Here is a 19,460-nt window from a genome sequence, read left to right as displayed (position 1 = left end):
GGATATTGTGCATATTAAACTATTTACATGAGTTAAAGGATTGGAAGAACTTACAGGAGAGAAACCTATAGAGGACCATTGAAAATAACTATAAAATCCTGGTTTCATACATGACTAGATGGTGAGAAAACTCCCTGACAACTGGTACAAGCACGTGTTTTCTGAAAAAATACTAAGCAGTTGTCTGAATGTATCTTTTTTTAGCTTATGTTCTTTTATTCCTTGCTCACTGTGACCTGGCAGTGGTGAAGAACTGTTATCTTTCTAATCAAGTAGATTTTTCACTGTGGTGCTGAGATGGTCCAGTCTTGTCAAGTGAGATCTTTATGCCCAAGTGAATTACTGGGATCTCGGATTCTGTTATAGTTGGGTGGAAGTCTTCACATAGGAGCATTTATTAGTATAAAGTCTGCGTATGCTTGACACATGATTAATGAAGTTTATCAAATTAGTTCCTAAGGGACAATATCACTCAGTTTAACTTGATCCAATGCCAGAGATAAAGTTGTTGAATATAGTTCAAAGTGGAGTCACGGATAAAGGGAACCAAAATAAACTTTTAGTTTGCTGGAGTACCAAAACATATCTCAAATTCAGCTACGGTCAGTCTAATCTGAAGGTGGTCAAGTCAGCTTATAATGAAATATGTTTATTTATATAAATATATAAATATATTTACATTTATATATTCATATAAATGTATATTTTTATAAATAGAAATAATATATTTATTTAGAAATAATACATATTATATTTATATGTAAATATAAAATATATATTTATATAAATAAACTTATATTTATGTATCTCATAAGTTTCTTTATATTTTATAACTTTAGATATAGATATATTTATTATAATACATTTATATAATATTTATATAAATAACATGTATATATTTATATATACTTATATATTTATATAAATAAACTTACTTCATTAGTCTTCGTACTAGTAGTAAAATAAAATCACACCAAAAAAACCCCCAACAAACCACCATGGCCACATCTGATTGGATTTTTCTTCCCTAGAAAGAGTTGGTTTAAATCAGGCTGTTAGCATTAGACACAAAGTATCAGAACATACCAACATTTGCTGAATTCTTTGAGAGCAGAGGAAACCCGTTTCTTTTCTATATATAAAAAGTTTGCTTTAAAGGAAGGAGGCTTTGGGAATTATGTTTACCACTGAATAAGACCATCTGGCAAAGACATACAGCAGCCCTCCACCTTACGCTACAGGTTAATAAAATTCTTATTGATAATTCAAAACTACCTGTTTTCTAAGCTGGTGATGGCAGAAAGGGATGAATTAAAATGCAGGATTTAATGAACTCGAGCAGTTGTTTTACTAAAATGTTTTGTCAGGTGTTCTATCATCACACATTACACTGAGTTATTTTCCATGACACAGTACTTATCTGTAATGCTGGCTAGCCATTCATTTCTTCATATCCTTTTACACCACAGTTCTTAAAGTGTTATATTCAGTGCTACAGTACGGGAAAATATGGTGGAAACTGAGCAAGATCTTGTTCTTAATACTCTAAACAATGCTTCAAGCCCCTACTTTCAAAATGCTTTCTGAAGCAGCTGTTAAAATTTAGCATGCTCTGTTCTCAGATGGAAGGCTTCAGGGCATATCTAAAGAAAGGATTGTGAGGAATGTGTTGTCTGAACTAATTTGAACTGACTCAGGGCTACCTGACTGACTTCAAAACATTCTTTTACACCAGTGAGATCTTTTCCCTATTTAAGTACCTCTTTAAAAATACCTAAAGTTAATAACAGGTAAAACCTAGGTACTCTCAGTTTAATAAATTTGTTGTGAAGTTCTCCTTTTCTCTACCTGAAAAACAACCTAAACAGAAATGAACAGCAAGATCCAGACCATGCAGGAAGTGATTCTTTTTTTTTAAAGTAACTGGACTGTTTGCTGCTATTGAATAATTATGGTGTTATGGTATTAATAGCAGAACTGAGTGGGAAAGTGTTTCCATAGTTATGAAGTAGTTAATCTCTACACCTGCATCATCAGTTCTTTCTTTTAATTGCTTTTAAACACAGATGCTTAATCCACAGCATCATTTTTGATTTTTAAGCTCCTTCAAAATAAGAAGTACTAATGAAACCTTATTGTGTTGTTTTAAAACTTAACAATGAATGTTTGCAGTGTATTTATTCGTTTGAGACACTCTTGTCAGAGCAGCTTCAAAGGCCACAGCCAAGTAAAGACATGCTAGAAACTTAATAATACATTCTACTAAGTACAGTTGATTCAATGAGCTTGTGGATATAATTGAAACCAACAATAGAAACAAGGAAACAAGGTTCTAGATGGCCATTTCATTAGATGATACTGTCTTGCTGATGAACAAAATGCTGGAGTAAGGTTTCAGTTTGTGTTTTGCATTTTTATGTGCTACTAAATTGTATCTGTCAAATGGACAAAACTATCTAACAGAAGTTCTGTTAAGCAATTTCACTGGTTTGCTCAGACACTGGTACTGAGCTAGAATTATTTCAGGATACTTAAAAATGTTGATTGGTAAGAGGTTAGTATAAAGATAATTTGTCTGTAGTCTGATTTTCTGCAGGCTGTATACTAGCTTACTGGAACCTAACTAGGTTACTTGCATGTGAGATTATCTTATAGTCATTTCGTAGCTCTTACCTACCCAAATCAGTTCTTTCCTCTGGGATAGTTAGATGCCTGCTGAGGTAAGCTACTTTTCATACTGCAGCTCTCCAGCTAATGAAAACAGCAGCAGTGAAATATATGTCGGTCAAGTGGATGTGAGTTTTTCAGAAGGCATCTGCTGCTTGCTTTAACAGCTGGTCTATGTCTTTTAGGCAACAGCTCTTGGGAATGGCATATCCCTTTCCTGCTTATTTTGCTTCTGTAAATGTAATTCACACAGAAGAGCTCATGATACAGGACAGTAATAAAAATGTGGGAAGAGCTATAGAAAAGTACATAGAAAACAAACAAAAATTTGCATTACTTCAGCATACTGTGATTCAATGTGTTCATTGTAAGACATCATACTTAATGTGTCATTAGCTTAAATATGTTTTTGTATGATGACATTGTTACTTGCACAATTTTTTCAATTAAAACATGCACTGTTTCTGATGCTCAGATATTGAAAAAAATGATTTGCTGTACTAGATGCGTTTCTACTCAATCAAAATGTTAATAGATCAACTGAAAGGTGACAAAACATAGTCCAGTGTAGATGAGTCACAAATGTATCTTCTAAATTTCAGGGTTGGCTTTCAGAGGTAAATTTAGGCATTCTGTAAATTACAATGAAGGAAGAAGAGTTATTTTGTGATGTGGAGACTCCTACTTCATGCATGAGTTCTCAATCTCGTTCCTCAGGTACTTGTACTTCTACATGAGCTCTTACTCAGTGTATTCCAGACCATTCTTTATGATGCCACTTGCATAAAGGATCCCATCTCACCTACTGGTGAAGTTACAGTGGTCTGTGTATATTTTTTTCACGTTGGAAAAAATGTTTGAAAGTTACTATGATTAATTGTTCTTTTTTTTTTTCCTAAATAACTTCTCCTTTCCTTTGTCACATTTGTCAGTGTTAATAACAGGTAAAAGTTTTGGTAGGGAAAATTTGCGGTAACAGTTTTATGCTTCTTGTTACAGCTGTTGTTTTTCCTGGAGCTTTAACAAAATATAGAACTAATTCCCTTACCCAAATACTGTGTTTTTCTTTGCAGCAGTAGTGGAATAATACTGCTGAATTTTTCAATCCTAGACTACTCTATAGAGTATCACGTTTCCATAATAAGCGTTTATAAGCAGGGTTATGAACGTGCTTGTACTGGTTTTGGTATGAGTATAGAAAACAAGACTGAGATTTAGCTCTATTAAGGAATCAACTGGTTGTGTGTACTAGCAGAACCATATTGTAAAATGCCTGCAAACATATTGTACCCCTCCTATCCCCCACTCTTCCTCTGAATAAGATCATGGTTGTCTCAGATTAGCAGTATATATTGAGGGATTTCTGGATGGTTGAAAGTAAGGCGTTTAGGGAGATACTTGAAATAGGAATAAGTGGTACAAGGTATCTGGCAAAAATCACGTACCTACCAAGGTAGACACATACAGTTTAAAGAGAAGCTGACTGTTGTTTGGTTTGGGGTTTTGTTTGTTTGTTTGTTTGTTTTTTCAATGGAAAGTTCAAAATCCTTGCTGCCCTGTGGGGATTATTAGGGCGAAAATGCCCTTGCAGTATGTTGGTGGTTATTTATGGCAAGCTTAAGAAGATAACAATGATCAGAAACTGTTATAGCTTGGGGTTGAGAACAGATTTGTCAAAGACAATAGCCTTATAAAAGATTTTTCTACTCTTCTGGGTGGCAGATACCAAGTTACCTTTGACAAGAGGATGGTTCAAAGGTTTTGTTTACAGAATGGTATTTGGGGAATATATAATAAATAGAATGCTTCGATTTGCTTTGGAGGGAAATTGTTCAGTATTGAGAGTCTCATCAATGTGCCTTGTATCTAGCAGATCCCAGCGGATAGTAGCATTGGAAACTTAGTCATGAGAAAAGTGTAGAGTCTGTGAAAAAGTTGCTGTCTGCTGCATCCTTCCTCTGTACTTTTAACATATATATAGGAATATTCCATCATAAGCATGTGAGACACTGTATTTATTAGCTGAATAATGGAAATGGTTGTCAGATGGAAACAACTAGGTTATATCAGAAGCTCAAACAAAATCCAAAAGTCCAGTGAATTCTGTAAGGATTTTTGCAAAGGCTGGATTAAAGAAATGTTGAGAAGCTCTTATGAAATGGAATAAATGTAAGAGACAAATAAACTGCAGTTTATTTGACAAATAAACTGAGAGTAGTTCTGAGAACAATCATGTAAGATTGAGGGGTTAAAAAACAGTGTGAGAGAGTGTGAGCTTGATTTGGAAAAAGGTAGTATACTGATCCCGGAATTCGTTTGAGGAAGCCACACAGTGTCTGAATTCAATAGAAGTGTCTACAAAAATCTGAATGTGATAAAGGCTCTTCCAAATGAGTACAGTTCCAGTGTTTAGTCATCCCCAGTGATTTTTTTTTTTACACCAATATCTGATCAGAATTTTCCATATTCCTACCTGTGTGTTACATCAAAGTTTGTGTGTACCGTTAAGTACTGAGGACAGCAGTCTCTGTACTTTCTAAGTTTGAAAAAGGAAGAAAAGGACATTATCAACACACTAAAGTTTAATTATTTTGCATATATAATCCTCTTTAGAAGCTTCAAACCTTGCCACAATGAAATTGTGAGTGCACTGTAGTCAAGCACTTTGACTATTTATAAAGCATTTGTATTATTTTGCAGAAAATTTATAGCTTGCAATGATATAGATTTAAAATTATTTTATGCAGCTGAATTTATTTTTAATTCTGCATTTAAAAATATATCTATTAAATATTGCTATCAAAATGATGGTTAAGACAAATGATGAGACTTCAATAATTATTCGTGCCTATTAGTGTTGGTTTTGCAGGCACAGAGTGCCCATAATGTGGTTTCTCAGTTTCATGAAAAAGCACTTTTAAGAAAATCACTGGTAACTGTCTTCTGCAGGATCTTCTCTGATAAATGTAGTGCCTGATAAATGCAGCATGAAGAATTGATTTTATGAGCCAGTAGTCCAAGAGTTAGTGTTATCAGGATTGCTAATAGCCTAATCCAAGTTTGAGATATGCATTATCAAAAGTGGTTGTTAGTTGTGATTTCCCATCAGAGCTATTTTGTCAGACCACTCTTCCATAATGATGGTGGTTTTATTCATTGGAACAATATTTTTGTTTTGATATCTGTACCATAATCAAACCCTTCAATTTTTGAATTTTTTTAAATCAGCAAGGGTACAGCATCTTGGAGGTTTGAAGATTTGTTGAGTATTATGAATCACATTAACTACAATACTTATCTTGCATATACTATGGGGTCAGTTAACACATTTAATTGCTTTGCTCTCCCTGGGCCACGATGCTGCAACCATGATTATAACAGGGGAAGATTTGAACAGGCATTAGAGTTATCCTAGGATATATACAGGCTAGCTAGTCTTACATTAAAAAATAAAAATTGAACTCCAAATTATACAGTACATGGAATTTTCATGCTTCAGAAATTTGTTTTACTAGAGTTAGGAAAAAGAATCTGAGAAGTGGTGAAAGGAAAAAAAGGGGCAGTTTGTTTTCTGAAGAATGTTACTGTTTTCAAAAAAAAACCCGAGAGTTTGCAGGTAGATATAGGTAAACTGTACATTCTTGTCTTATAGAATAGTTGTGTATGTATTTGTTCAGCTTTACATTAAACAAATTTTTACATAATATATAAAACTTATTTACAAATAATAATGAACCAAACATACATTTTGTCAGTACCAGTTACGGCAGCAACCAAAGTTTTAAAGTGATGGAATATTTTGTTGCATATTTTAAGGGCTTATTATCAAATTGTAAAGCTAAAATACAGGGACGAGATTACAGAGGAGGAATTTCATCCTGCAACACAGTATAATTCCCAGTGAACCAGCAAAACATTTACTGGGTGCAAGCTGCTTGACTTTTTAAATTAGTTTTCAAAAGTTGTTTGGAAATTCTGACAAAAAATCCAAACCCTTTCATAGCAGTAGAAAGAACATTCAAATTTTCTTCATCTTGGTTTTTTCTTTTACAGTGACTTGCTATCTTCCAATTATGTGGAGATTCACTATGAAGATGGAAACCCAAAGTTTTCTAAGGTATTGTGCTCTTAAAATGTGTCAGAATGGTCTTTCTGAGGGAATAATGCCAATAAAATGTTTTAAAAATTAAAAAAAAAAAAAATTTTGCAAGACAGAAGTCTTTTTCCACGCAAACAGGGTTATTGTGATCTCATCTTGTAAGACTACCTCAGTATTCCAAGTAAAATTGTACAAAAAAGTAAAGCTGTGTGAGGGGTAGGCAGTGGTAGGTGGTAGTATTGAAGATGATCCAGATAATACTGCCAGAACAATTACATCCTGTAAAATGCAGGGGAGTGTGTGGAAGGGTTGAAGTCACCATCACTGTAGTGTTCCTTAATTATTTACATGCCCTTAGTGTGGAGTGTGAGGAGAAGGGATATAAGACATTCAAACAAACAAAAAATTTGCAGTAACTTTTCTTTGCAAGAATGATACAGTTTTCAAACAGAAAATTAAGGACTTAACTCCAGAAGTTAACATTTCACTTATTACAAAACCAGAATATTGCTTGATAGCCAGTTAATTACATTTGTCAAACTAACTCCCAAATTAAATTCAGTGCCATAGGATATTGATCCAAAGAAAAAGAGATTAAAGTTATGCAATATGGTTCAGCCCTGACTAAAGAAATGAGATCAGTCTTTTTGTTTGTTGTAGTAACAAAATAAGGACTGGTATGTTCCTAGGAAGGTTCTAAATTACATTTTCAAGGAATAACTTTTTTCATATTTGGTATGAATGCTGGAATATTCACTGTGATCTCATTACATGTGAAAGGCATCTCTAATTAGAGTGGAGGAAAGCAAGTTGCATTTATGCCTTGAGATGTCTCTTATTTTGCCTTTGTTACAGATTATCTCAAACTATATATTGCAGATAAGGGCAAACTTAAACAATTACATTGCAGTATAATTATTGCAATATACTGTCTTGTTCTACTGAAGAAAAATGGTTTTGCGCAACATACTATGGAAGTTGTTTCATTTTATTAAGACTCAGTACTTTGCAGAACAGGCAAAAATGCTAAATGATGCAAAAAACCAATTCCCTCTGGCATCTAGACAAGCTCATGCAATTGTCAGCTGCAGCATTAGCATTGAGCACTGCGGTTGCTGAATCATGAATCTGACTGGAAAATTATATTGGAACTTTAGACTCAGCAAATGGACTACCTTTTCATGCTGCAGTAACTTGATCCAAACTTCCTAGGGGATATTTTCTGAACTGATTTATTTAGAAACAATAATAGAGCTCTTGAGGTCACATTAATCTGTAAAAGTCATTCTAATTTCAGACAATACACAGACAATCTGCGTAGATCAATTAAGGACTGTATCCTGGTCTTTTGCAGTAATAGATAATCCTTCTTAGACCTTACTAAGGAAAAGATGTTTTTGTTTCCTTCTGTAGATGTATAGTAGTAAGATCTTGATGAAAAATTCTGCATTTTCTAAAGAAGAGATAGTTTCTTTACTCAGATGACTTGGGTGTCAAAAAGCATTGCTTATTCATTCTCACTAATAGAAAGGTAAATATGTAGTGATTTTTTTTAATTATACACAATAGTCTGTTAGGGATTTCATTCAGATTCTGAATAGTTCATTAAATAAGCTACAAAATGGAAGTGATGCTGTGCATACTTAAAGAGCATTTACATTTTTGGTACTTCCTCAAGTTACAAAATTGTAGAAGAATAAGATCTAATATACTTGTTGAAATTCAGATGACCCCTGAGACCAGAACTAGGAATATTTTGATGATGAATGGTACCTTTTCCAAACAATGTGTGAGAAAGACAACTAAATTTAAGGGTTTTTAATAAACCTTTTTGACAATACTTTTTTCTTTAGTTTAGCTGGGGCTATTGTTGATAGACATTGAAGATCAACTATGTAAATGAGGTAAATAAGTTTCATTTAGCTTCATTTTAGCTTCATAGACCTATTGCAGCAGAATTTCTGGTATGTAACATCCTCTAAATTCACGAGGCCTTTTCCTTTAGAAAAGGTAATAATTCTTGGTTTCTTTCTAAACATTCATGGCTTGAACAGTCTGTAAATGTTACTCGTGATGCTTTGTTTCTGTTGATAGCAAACAAATACACTCCTCATGTTTATTTGGCTGAATCATAACTACAAAGTCATCTTATTTTACCCTTAGTTATGATAAGCAGCTCTGTAAGCTTCTAACAGTCTGATCAATTTATTCCTCAGTGATTTATGGAATTCTAGGGATTAGCAATTATGTCCCACAACAGCAATAGAATTAATTTCTGTATCAGAATAGAGATAAAGTATTTTGTAATGTGCCACGTGGCTGCCTGTAGTATTCAACCCTACACATTTGTTAAATATTTTAGGGTTTTATACTCACTTAGCTATTTGCAATTAAATAATACAAAACTCTTGATAGTGCAGTAGAACTCTACTTCCGTTACATGGAGAACTTAAATCACACAAATCTAGTACATGAAAGAAAATTAGAACTTTTAGAGAAAGAGAGACAACTTTTGAAGCTACAGAAAGTTAAAAAAAATCAAAAATATCTTTATGAAATTATTTTAACACTAGTAATTGTTATATGTGAATAGTTGATATGTTGACAAAACAATTGTTTCTGAATTTCTCATCTGAATTATTTATTGTAATTGGTTGTTAAGACCTCCTTTTAGAAGCTGCCTAGTGACTAGGGTACAGAATCATGATCCTTCCTTCTGACTTCATAAGTCTCTGTTTTCTACAAAATGAGACTGCTTTAGTGTGATTCATGTCGAGTCCTCTGACACAAAGTAGGCAGCAGCTTTGGAGATAAAGTGTACTTTTAGAAGGTGGGGAGATGTGGCTTGACTCTCCTCAAGGTGACCTGGGATATTGTTTACCAGTTGGGTAACCTGCTATGTGTGCCATAGTTATTCACCGGAGAGAGGCTTGAAGTTCTCTGCCCGCTTTAAAGAGAGCTTAAGCAGGAGCTACTTGCTTCAGGAGTGGAGAGGCAAGCTCAGAATAGCTCACTGTGTAACGAAAACCAGACAGGTCTAGCTACTATGCACTTTTAATTTGGAGGAAAGTGGCATCTAAGCAAAGCTTTTTTGGATCAGAACCTTAAGATTATTTTGGTCTTCTGCTTTGCATTATTTCCTTCCTCATATATTTGCATATTGCAGCTTCCCTTATGTTCTTATGGAGAAGTGGAAGGCTACATACAGAGCTTCATTGTATGCTTATTTGGTAGCACGTTTTGCACTAATTATTTTCAGTCTAAACCCTGCATCAACTGATGTGTTCAAATAATGCATCACAGCATTCAGCGGGGTCTCCATTACCTCATGTCACTGGGCCTTTGCAAACTGAGGATTTGGACCACAGTTTTGGATGTAGTTTGCCTAAATTTTGTTTTTTATAGTCTCTAATGTTAAAACATGCTTGTAGGCAATTTAAATGTTATTTTTTAAATAAAAGGAAGGACCTTTTCTAAAACTTTAAGTAACACAAAAATCCTCCCATTTTTTTAATAATTTGGGGGTTGCTTCTATTTGGAATTCTATGCAGGTAAAACCAAGAGTTGACTTTTAGTATTCTTTTGGTATGTACAGTAAAAATGCAACTGTTTGTGGTAGCGTTGTTAACTGGAGTTACTCTCATAATTAGTGATACTGGTACCTACAGTCTAATGATGTAACAATTTAATTGATACATTTTTAGTGAGACAAAATTGGTATAATACAGATCTAAGCCAAATACATGCCAGGTGATTGATTGAACACTGTATCACTTGTAGTTCCAACAGACCTGGATGGCATCAAGAAAAAATTCAGTACTCAAGTAACCTGAATTATGTAACAATTTTACAGAATCAATGACAGCAAAGAAATGCACTTAAAAAAGGTCAGGAACACTGACTTCAACAAAAGAATAACCCATATTATGGCTTGAAAACTTATATAAAGTAGTCTTTACTAGGCACAGCTTTTTTTTTACAAGCAATTAGTGCTAGCTATTGGTTTTTACTTTAGCAGTCACTGCTTTCTGTGTTAGATGTTTTTTGCCTTGGTTTTAAGTAACAGATGTTAAATCAGGGTAATTTTGTGTGTGATTTTTTTGTTTATTTGCAAATGTTATTAGGGTGGAGAGCATTGCTACTACCATGGAAATATCAGAGGTATCAAGGATTCCAAAGTTGCTCTTTCAACTTGTAATGGACTTCAGTAAGTGCACGTTCTCATTTTTTCAAATAAGGCTATTAACTGATCATTACTCTTGAATATTATTACTTCTTAATATGCGAGGGACTGAAACCCTACATGCCCCCAAATTTTTGATGACTGGAAATGCCAGTACCAGCTATGACAAACTACTAGCACGTTTTTTTAGTGCCATTGGGATTGAAGTCTTTTGATGCTGTATCATGGAACCTTTGAATACAAATAAATGTACATGGTAAGTACAAATAAATGTTTCACCAGATCACATACAATGGTAAAGGACACGGAAGTATTGTAGTTTAACAGTTTGCATGCTCGGTAATCATGTATAATTCTGTCAGACAATAGAAAAATTGATCTTCTTGTTAAATTGTGCAAGAAAAAAAAGATGTAAGAAATTAGTCCTTAATAGGATTAGTTACTGTTAAGTGCAACTCAGCTGTTTATTATATTTGCATATTAATGTGGGTCTTAGGACTTCCTTTTTCCAAGGTCAAATCTTTACTCTTTTTGGTTTATCATTACATTGACATTACATTCAGTCTTAGCTCATTAAAATGTGTCTGATCTCTTAAAAAAGAACCCCAAATCCAGCACCTTAGCTTTAGCCACATGGAAGTAATAATGAATATATATGGAATTTATTTTAATATTGATCAGTTTTTCAGTGCTAAATTTGGTTATGTCTTGTCAAAAAACATATCATGGAGTCAACTTAATTGCCATGGAATTCTAAATATTCATTCCTTTTCTCTGTTCTAGTGGCATGTTCGAAGATAGCACTTATTTGTACTTGATAGAGCCATTGGAACTGACCCACAGTTCAGTAAGTTTATTTTTATCTGATGTATTTGATTTGGGGAAGAGATTGCTCAAAGAATAACAAATAAAAGTATTAGGATAAATCAATAAATGAGGGCCCCCTTTCATGCATTCATATGAATAACAAGAATATTTTAAAACATTTGATTGGAATTCAAGGCAAGAAATGTGTAAGTATGAATTACTTAATTTCTTTGCTGCTTTTCTTTTTATTTTCCTAGTTATTGTTGATGGTTTGGATGTTGGGAGTAGACTACTGTTTTCATATGAAGTGGTTATGGGCTGTTAGAAAGTGTGTATCAATTTGCTCTAGTACTTGAACTAAAGGATTTATAAATTCATAGAAGGGATTTGTGTAAGTCATTTATTTATCCTTCTGAATAGTTGGATCAGATTGCTCTTTGACCTACTGTGTTTCCGCAAAGCTTGAAGAAATAGCTATTTATATCTGTGTATCTTACACTTTATATGTGTTAAGTCAGTGGTCACCGTATAGCTTAAATAATTCTGATCCAGCGTATTCAAATGTATGACTATGCTGGGTCAGCATGTAGGACTGCATTTATGCAAATGTCTTCCTATTATTATTTTTGTACTTTACGTGAAGTATTATAATACAGCTGTTCCTAACACTTTGGCTGTTAAGAGAACTGACTCAATTTCATATTGTCGTAAAATCAGGTAGATTTGTACCTCTTGAATCATTCAAAGATTCAAGGGATTTTCTGCAAAATTATTTTGCAACAGTCAGATAAAGAATTCTTAAGCTTTGTGTTCTGCTTGGTTTGTAGGATGTATTCTGGACACAATATCACAGCTATCAAGTTTGTCTTGGTCTAGTACTTAACAGTATATGATAAATAACTTAATGCTGCAGAACTGAAGCTTTTTTTAGTGACTGTGAAGCTGAATTTACTGTCCAAAGAAAGATCGGTAAAATCTTTGACTCCTGACACTTTCAAGGGAACTTGATCACCATTCAGAGGAATCAGTGTCATTTGGATGGTCAGTTATTGAGCTGTAAAACAAACTATAAAGACACGGGGATAATGTTAAATCCAAAAAGATTTCTCATTCTCCTCAGGAACAGTGCTACTTGCCTTACGCTATGTAATAGATTTTGATGTAACACACATTCATAAAGGTTGTGGGGCTGAAAACTGGCAGCACAGATACAATAAGTTAATGGAAATTATATTAATACAGTGGTATCCATGCAGTAGGCAGAGAATTTGAATAAACTGATTTCTTCCTTAGCTGGACAAAGGAAATCAGGATGTCTGTCTATTTTATTAAAAATTGGAAGTAGAGCAAAAGTTCTAATTATAAAAGTGACATACCATCTGCCAACTCAGGATTTAAGTGGAATTGTAAATGATAAGAAGACAAAGGATGTTTTTCTCAAAACTACTGAAGATCAAAATAATACAGCTAGAGAGAGCTTTCAGAGGCTCGTTTCTTTATTGTGCTATGTGAGAGAAATATCTTGGACACCTCCTTCCAGCATCTAGTTTATTCCACTTGATTGATCTTCACTATAGTAGATACAGTGTAAAACATTTTCTTTTCTCCCACACCACCACCCCACAGCAAAAGTAGGTGGTGTTTTCCTTCAATGAGTTATATATTTCTTATGGAAGTTACAAAACAGCAGCATCCTACCCTTTGAAAGGAATTGCTTGTTTTGGCAGGCTCTGCAGAGGAGGTGTTACAGAAGAAAAGATAGTTGTTTTCTACAGCAGATATTAAAATGTTATAATTTGGGGTATAAGACTGCAGAAGAAAATATTCATTAAAAGATGTCTGCCTATATGTGTTTGAACATACCAATAAAACAGGATGAAATAATCCTGCATGTATTAATTAGTTTCTTGCATTTTGTTGCAATTAGAAAGGATATGGGTTTTTTTTAGTAATATCTCTGTTGAAGGAAGGTTTCAATTAGATATATACTCTAATTTGATTTGTTGGAATGAATGGTCTTTGTTCTCTAACATCAAGGCTTTTAAAAAACATTTTTTTCATGTAATCTCTTTGTAAGCCAGTGAATATGTTGAAGCAGAGAGGCTCCATGATTTGTTCAGGACTGCAAACAAGTTGCTTCAAATTAGTACCATGCCAAATTGGTATGTGGTTGCTTGCATTTTATGGAAAAATTACAAGAAAAATAAATACTGAACAAGTGCCTCACTTTTCTCTTGATGTTATTAATTAGAAAAAACAAATCACATTTTTCTTATCAGGAAAGTAAAAGTAGGCCACATATCATCCAAAGGACTTACGGAACACAAGCTTCCAAGCAGTTGCAGGACCTTGGTATGTTTTTGCTTATAAGTTTTTCTATATTGGAAATAATGGTGTAAATAACTTGAAAACTGTGAATGTTAGCTAACAGTCTATATACAATTGATCATTATTTAAGAAAAAACCTGGAAAAATACATACTAATGCAACTCTTTTCACCTTTATTGCAATGGAATTTAGAGTTGTCAAAAAGCAGCTAAACAGATTTCCATTCATGAAGGTGTGTATTTAGCTTTCCTTCTACAAGGGATTTAATTTAATCATGGTATTAATGCCGTTGAGGCCATGGAATAGAAGAATACAGTATTCTAAGCCCAGGTTACTATCTTCACCTCTCCTTCAATGCTTTAATTCTAACTTTAGATATCTAAATGACTTGAGTTTTGATACAAGATTTTGTGTATTTTTAAATTTAATTTTTCAGTATAAAATGTTTTGCTTTGAACAGCCTACATAAGTAATTTAAAATAATGCCATGAAATTCTTAACTTGTAATTTGTACAGAGACTGAATCTAGTTCTGAATGGCCCTTTCTGTCTGAACTACAGTGGCTGAGAAGAAAGAGAAGAAAGAGAGCAGTGAGTAGGAGTGTGACTCTGAATGAAGACCATATACAAAGACAAAACTAAACCCACTAATTTCCAGATTTTTTTAATGTTGAGAGAACATATGATTTAGAAAACAAATGTTTTTGGTAATTAAATGTTGACACGTAATACTATTATCAAATGATAAAAGCTCCCTGGTGTAAAAAAGACAGGGACCTCCTTGAGAGAGTCCAGAGAAGGGCTACGAAGATGATTAAGGGCCTGGAACATCTCCCGTATGAGGAAAGGCTGAGTGAGCTGGGACTGTTCAGTCTAGAGAAAAGAAGACTTAGGGGGGACCTAATTAATGCTTATGAATATCTTAAGTGTGGGATGCAGGGGGAATTGGCCAGCCTCTTTTCAGTGGTCTGTAGAGACAGGACAAGGGGCAATGGCTGCAAGTTGGAGCACAGGAAGTTCCGCAACAACATGGGGAAGAACTTTTTCACAGTGAGGGTGCCAGAGCCCTGGGACAGGCTGCCCAGGGAGGTGGTGGAGTCTCCTTCTCTGGAGATATTCAAGACCCGCCTGGACACCTATCTGTGCAATGAGCTAGGGAGCTGCTTTGGCAGGGGGGTTGGACCCGATGGTCTCTCGAGGTCCCTTCCAACCCCTACAATTCTGTGAATCTGTAATTATTCCTTTAAAAACAGAATGACTTTTCTCCAAATATTCTAAAGTAACAGCAAGAGATAATTGTATTAATGGAGTTTAGTCGGTATTTCTTCACTGAGTAGCACAATCCACAGCATCTTTTTTGAGGGTACTGTTTTTAGTAACTTCCTCTTTATATCTGTAATGAATAGTACAATAGACTAAGAGTTTTTCCTCTGTTAAAAATAAGAGTGGAGAGAAGCAATGGTGGCTTCTGTATTGAACAAAAAAGGATAGACTGTAAGTATTCTTAATGATGTGACTCATATTCTAAGCCAGTGTCTATCATAACTCACAAAGTTCCTGGAGTAATGACTGTTTGCTGTAGTTGAGTATCTGACCCTACATAATATTTTTGGGTAATCTTATTAAATCAGCTGCAGTTATTTTTGAAAATTGCTTAATCTTCATTATTTCTCAAATAATTTCTTTAATCTATCAGGTATCTCGTGGTGTCTTTGAAGAGATGAAGTATCTGGAGCTCATGATAGTCAATGACCATAAAATGGTAAGTGTATCAATTCTTTGGTAGTCTTCCTTTTGTAGGCTGATGTACAGCACTGTGCTGTATCAGCTACATTTGGGTCAGATATTTTGTTTATCAGGAGCTGTAAAACACAGTATAGGTCATAATAGCTAATAATGCTTAATGTTACCTAAGATATTCAAAATACATCTTCAACACTTTCGTATCATATGGATGTTTTAATGTGCCCATAACCAACAAAATGAAGCAACAAAACATTTCTGTCCAGAACAAACATGCCAAAAAATCTAGAATTACATCCTATTCCTAAAGCAACAGAGGTCCCAACTTGCTACTTTGAATTTATTTTTATTAACCAATTTTAATTTAACAAAGCATACAGACAAAACTATCTTGATTGTTCTTTCTGGCTTTTCCACAATTATAAACAGGATTCATAATGAAGTGCAAGATAAGTTGTTTGTTTAATTCAGAAAGTGTTTGTCATTTGATTTATTCTTTTAAAAAAAGGGGAAGAAGGAAGCCTATTTGTAATGCCTTAAGAAAAAAAAAAAAAAATGGGAAAAAAATCAAACCGAGTGACATTTATTATTTAAATGTTGCTACTTCCACTAATTATGCTGAATAAGGCTATCTAAGTGTCCATGTGCTACCCCTATGAAAAACCAGAAGAGAGTAGTAAGTTTTGTAAACCTAAACAACTGTGCTACAGACACTTTTTGAAAAGCATCACAAATCCTGTTCACTACCCTTGTTACAGGCACTGACTGTTATCTTTCCTGAGGCTTTATTTGTTAAAACTTTTGACCGTGACCATTCAGGATTTTTACTTCACAGTTGTCAGTGACTTAGAAGCAGATGATAATTCTCCCCAAGGAATAAAAAGGATATACTTAAGGCAGCATTCACAGTTAGGAGTTAAAGCCTGCCGGTGCAGGAGCTCACTAAATGTGCTTTCACCGGTTTCTGGTTACCAACAGAGGGCGGTTTTCTCCTGCAGCAGTGTTCTGTGTTGGAAAAAATATCTCAAACCTCTTTGGCTGTGGTGTTGTTAAGTGGTTAATGCTATGTATTTTCACAAAACTTTCTTTTCCTGTGACATGAAATGCACAGCTAAACATATTTAATTAGGTTGTTGCACGTTGTACTGACTTAGCTTAATATTTTTTTAGGGAGCTGTGTTTAGACACATTGTCAAATATTACTGCTGATTTTGGCATTTAAATACTTTCATGAAAACCAAGTACGTTTTCTGAAGCATGTTATTTTACCTTTCCACTTCTGTGAAAGTTTGGGATTGGCTTAAAACAAACAAAATCCCAAAACAAAACCAAAGTCACTCTTTCCCTCTCTCCTATTATTTTATTTTAGTATTGTGGTTCCCTAGGGAGCAAAACCAGTCCTGTGATATGGATACTCCATGAACAGCCCAAGTGCCTACTAGCACTGTAGCTGAAAATGCTTTGTTGAGAATAGTTATGGGGGAGGTAGTCTCTGAAAACCTGTGTTGTAAGATCTCTGGGTATTAAAACCTGCTGTGCATGTGGAATTTGGTGAGTAACAGCATATGTAAAAAAAATTCTCTTCCTGCAGTGAAATGAATGACGGCTATCATAAAGTTTGGACTTTAATCTCTATGGCATTTCCATCCATATAAAACTAGATTGCTTATACAACAATAACTGGAATTTAGAGAGATGGAAAAATTGTTATCTAATAGTATAAGTGTGTGTCATTCTTCTGAATTTCAACATCAGAAAGAGATTCTTTTATTTTAAAAGCATATGTGTCTTCCAGTTTTATTTTCACCTTCACACAAAGCATAATTCTGGAAAACAGGGAATTTGTCTATTTTGTTATTCTAATTTGGGAAGGTAGTTAATCATCTAACTTATTTGATAAGAGTGGATACTTAATTGCTCAGAGAAGCATCAGACCGCTTCAAAGCCTCTTTGGGTACTGTGTTTCAGAGTGGGAAGAGCTGACACTTTCATGGAACGTGATAATGTTTGCTTATGAGGTGATGAGGTTTGTTGCTGTTAACCGGTAGTTGAAATTAGTATGAGCTTTAAAGTCAGGGTTTGTTACCCTCTGTGTTCTGTGCAATTTTTTGTGCCTTTTCTGTGAAATTTTGAAGACTTATTTTCCTGCCTGCAAGTCACATTGTGTAATGGAATTTTGATTTGAAATTAAAAAAAAAAAATAGAGCTTCATGAAAGTCATGAAAGTCATGTTCAGATACCATAGCAGCGTCTTTGGAAAATTTGACTTGGAACAGAGGAGACTTGGGGCAGGATGAGGAAAGACATGAAACAGTTGTAATGGTGTGCACAGGTATTAGGAAGCAGGATTTGTAATACAGCTTAGAAATGACAATATTCAGCTTAACTCTTTCAACATTCAAACACATATTCAGTTTTACCATGCACTCCCTCTTCCTTTCTGTCTTTTGGTATAACTAATGCTACTTGTCGTAAAAGTCTGAAGCTGTAGTATAGAAACAATGATTTGCAAAGGGCTGCAGGAAGGGCAAGTGGCAAACGCTTCATCTTCATGCCTCATAGTCATGGAATGTGGCTAGTACAGTCTGATATTTAACTTATCAGGTTAAGCACAGTTTTAGTGGGTACAGCATTTTCAGTTTTGACCTCATGTTTATGTTAATGCTTACCTGTAAATTTGTCACACACAATGATTCTAAATAGGGTATTTCTTGTGGCTAAATCCTCCTTTTATAGATGTGAAAGGCTGTCTAGCATATATGGCTTCCTTTATCATCCAGGGGTTCTTGAACATGAGATATGAGCTGTGGCTTGAAAAGCTTTTGAGGTTTTCCTTACTCTTTCTTAAAATATTAATTTTCCTTTCTTGCTGTAAAACTAAAGAATTAGTAATAAATACTAAAGTTCTCATGATGTTCTACTTTTTGCTTTCCTTTCAGTTCAAAAAGCACCGTTCTTCAAATGCATACACAAACAATTTTGCAAAGTCTGTGGTAAACCTTGTAGATGCTGTGAGTATCAATGTTTCTTCTGAAAACTGCATCACCAACTTTGTCCTTTCACTGCTGCACTTAAAAAGTTAATGTTAGCCAGTTACCAGGATAAAAAAACCCGAGCAACTACAAAAATTACATTTTAAAACTCAGTTCCAGTTCCTTGGCAGAATAGCCTGGGGTGAATGTATAGAAAACCACTAAATTGTCCTTGGCATTTTTCTCAAAGCTTGCAACTGCCAGATTGAGGAGGGGGACAACATCAAACCTGAAGGAGCTTTCAGTATCTCTTGCTGCCTAAGAATGAGATTTAATCAAGTTTGGAGTTGTGTAACAAATCCAATCACAAGCGGTTGAAGCTGTGAGGTTAGTTCACAAAAGATACAAAGGTATATTGGGAGAAAAGGAGAATGTGACTAAAAATTCCCCTTTATAAATCTGTAGTCATAGCTTAAAACCAAAGAAAATCCCACAGTAGTACATTATAAATGGATGACACTGACACAGAAGCCATACTTTTATATGTGAGTAAATTTAGAACAATTTGACATAAAGCATATAAACTAAAAGTAAAATTTGTGGTGATTCTTTTTTTCTCTTTGACATCCATGTAACGACCAAACACAGAACTGTGTGGTGAA

The 19,460-nt window shown here is 34.4% G+C and overlaps 1 protein-coding gene across 1 annotated transcript in view; it reads left to right on the top strand.

Moving 5' to 3' along the window:
* Positions 1-19,460, top strand: part of ADAM23 (ADAM metallopeptidase domain 23) — a gene marked incomplete at both ends in the record, with an annotated part of 72,625 nt that overhangs the window by 18,028 nt on the left and 35,137 nt on the right. The window contains 7 exons of the mRNA XM_084264486.1: positions 6,721-6,784; positions 10,891-10,973; positions 11,733-11,796; positions 14,036-14,108; positions 14,601-14,674; positions 15,780-15,845; positions 18,766-18,837. Of these exons, the coding sequence (XP_084120612.1) occupies positions 6,721-6,784; positions 10,891-10,973; positions 11,733-11,796; positions 14,036-14,108; positions 14,601-14,674; positions 15,780-15,845; positions 18,766-18,837 (496 nt within the window). The remainder of the gene's footprint in view (positions 1-6,720; positions 6,785-10,890; positions 10,974-11,732; positions 11,797-14,035; positions 14,109-14,600; positions 14,675-15,779; positions 15,846-18,765; positions 18,838-19,460) is intronic.

Source organism: Gallinula chloropus (assembly GCF_964237585.1).
Source record: "Gallinula chloropus genome assembly, chromosome: 5".
In the NCBI taxonomy this organism is placed as follows: domain Eukaryota; kingdom Metazoa; phylum Chordata; class Aves; order Gruiformes; family Rallidae; genus Gallinula; species Gallinula chloropus.
The sequence above is the reverse complement of the archived record's forward strand: the minus strand, read 5'-3'. Positions and strand labels throughout refer to the sequence as shown.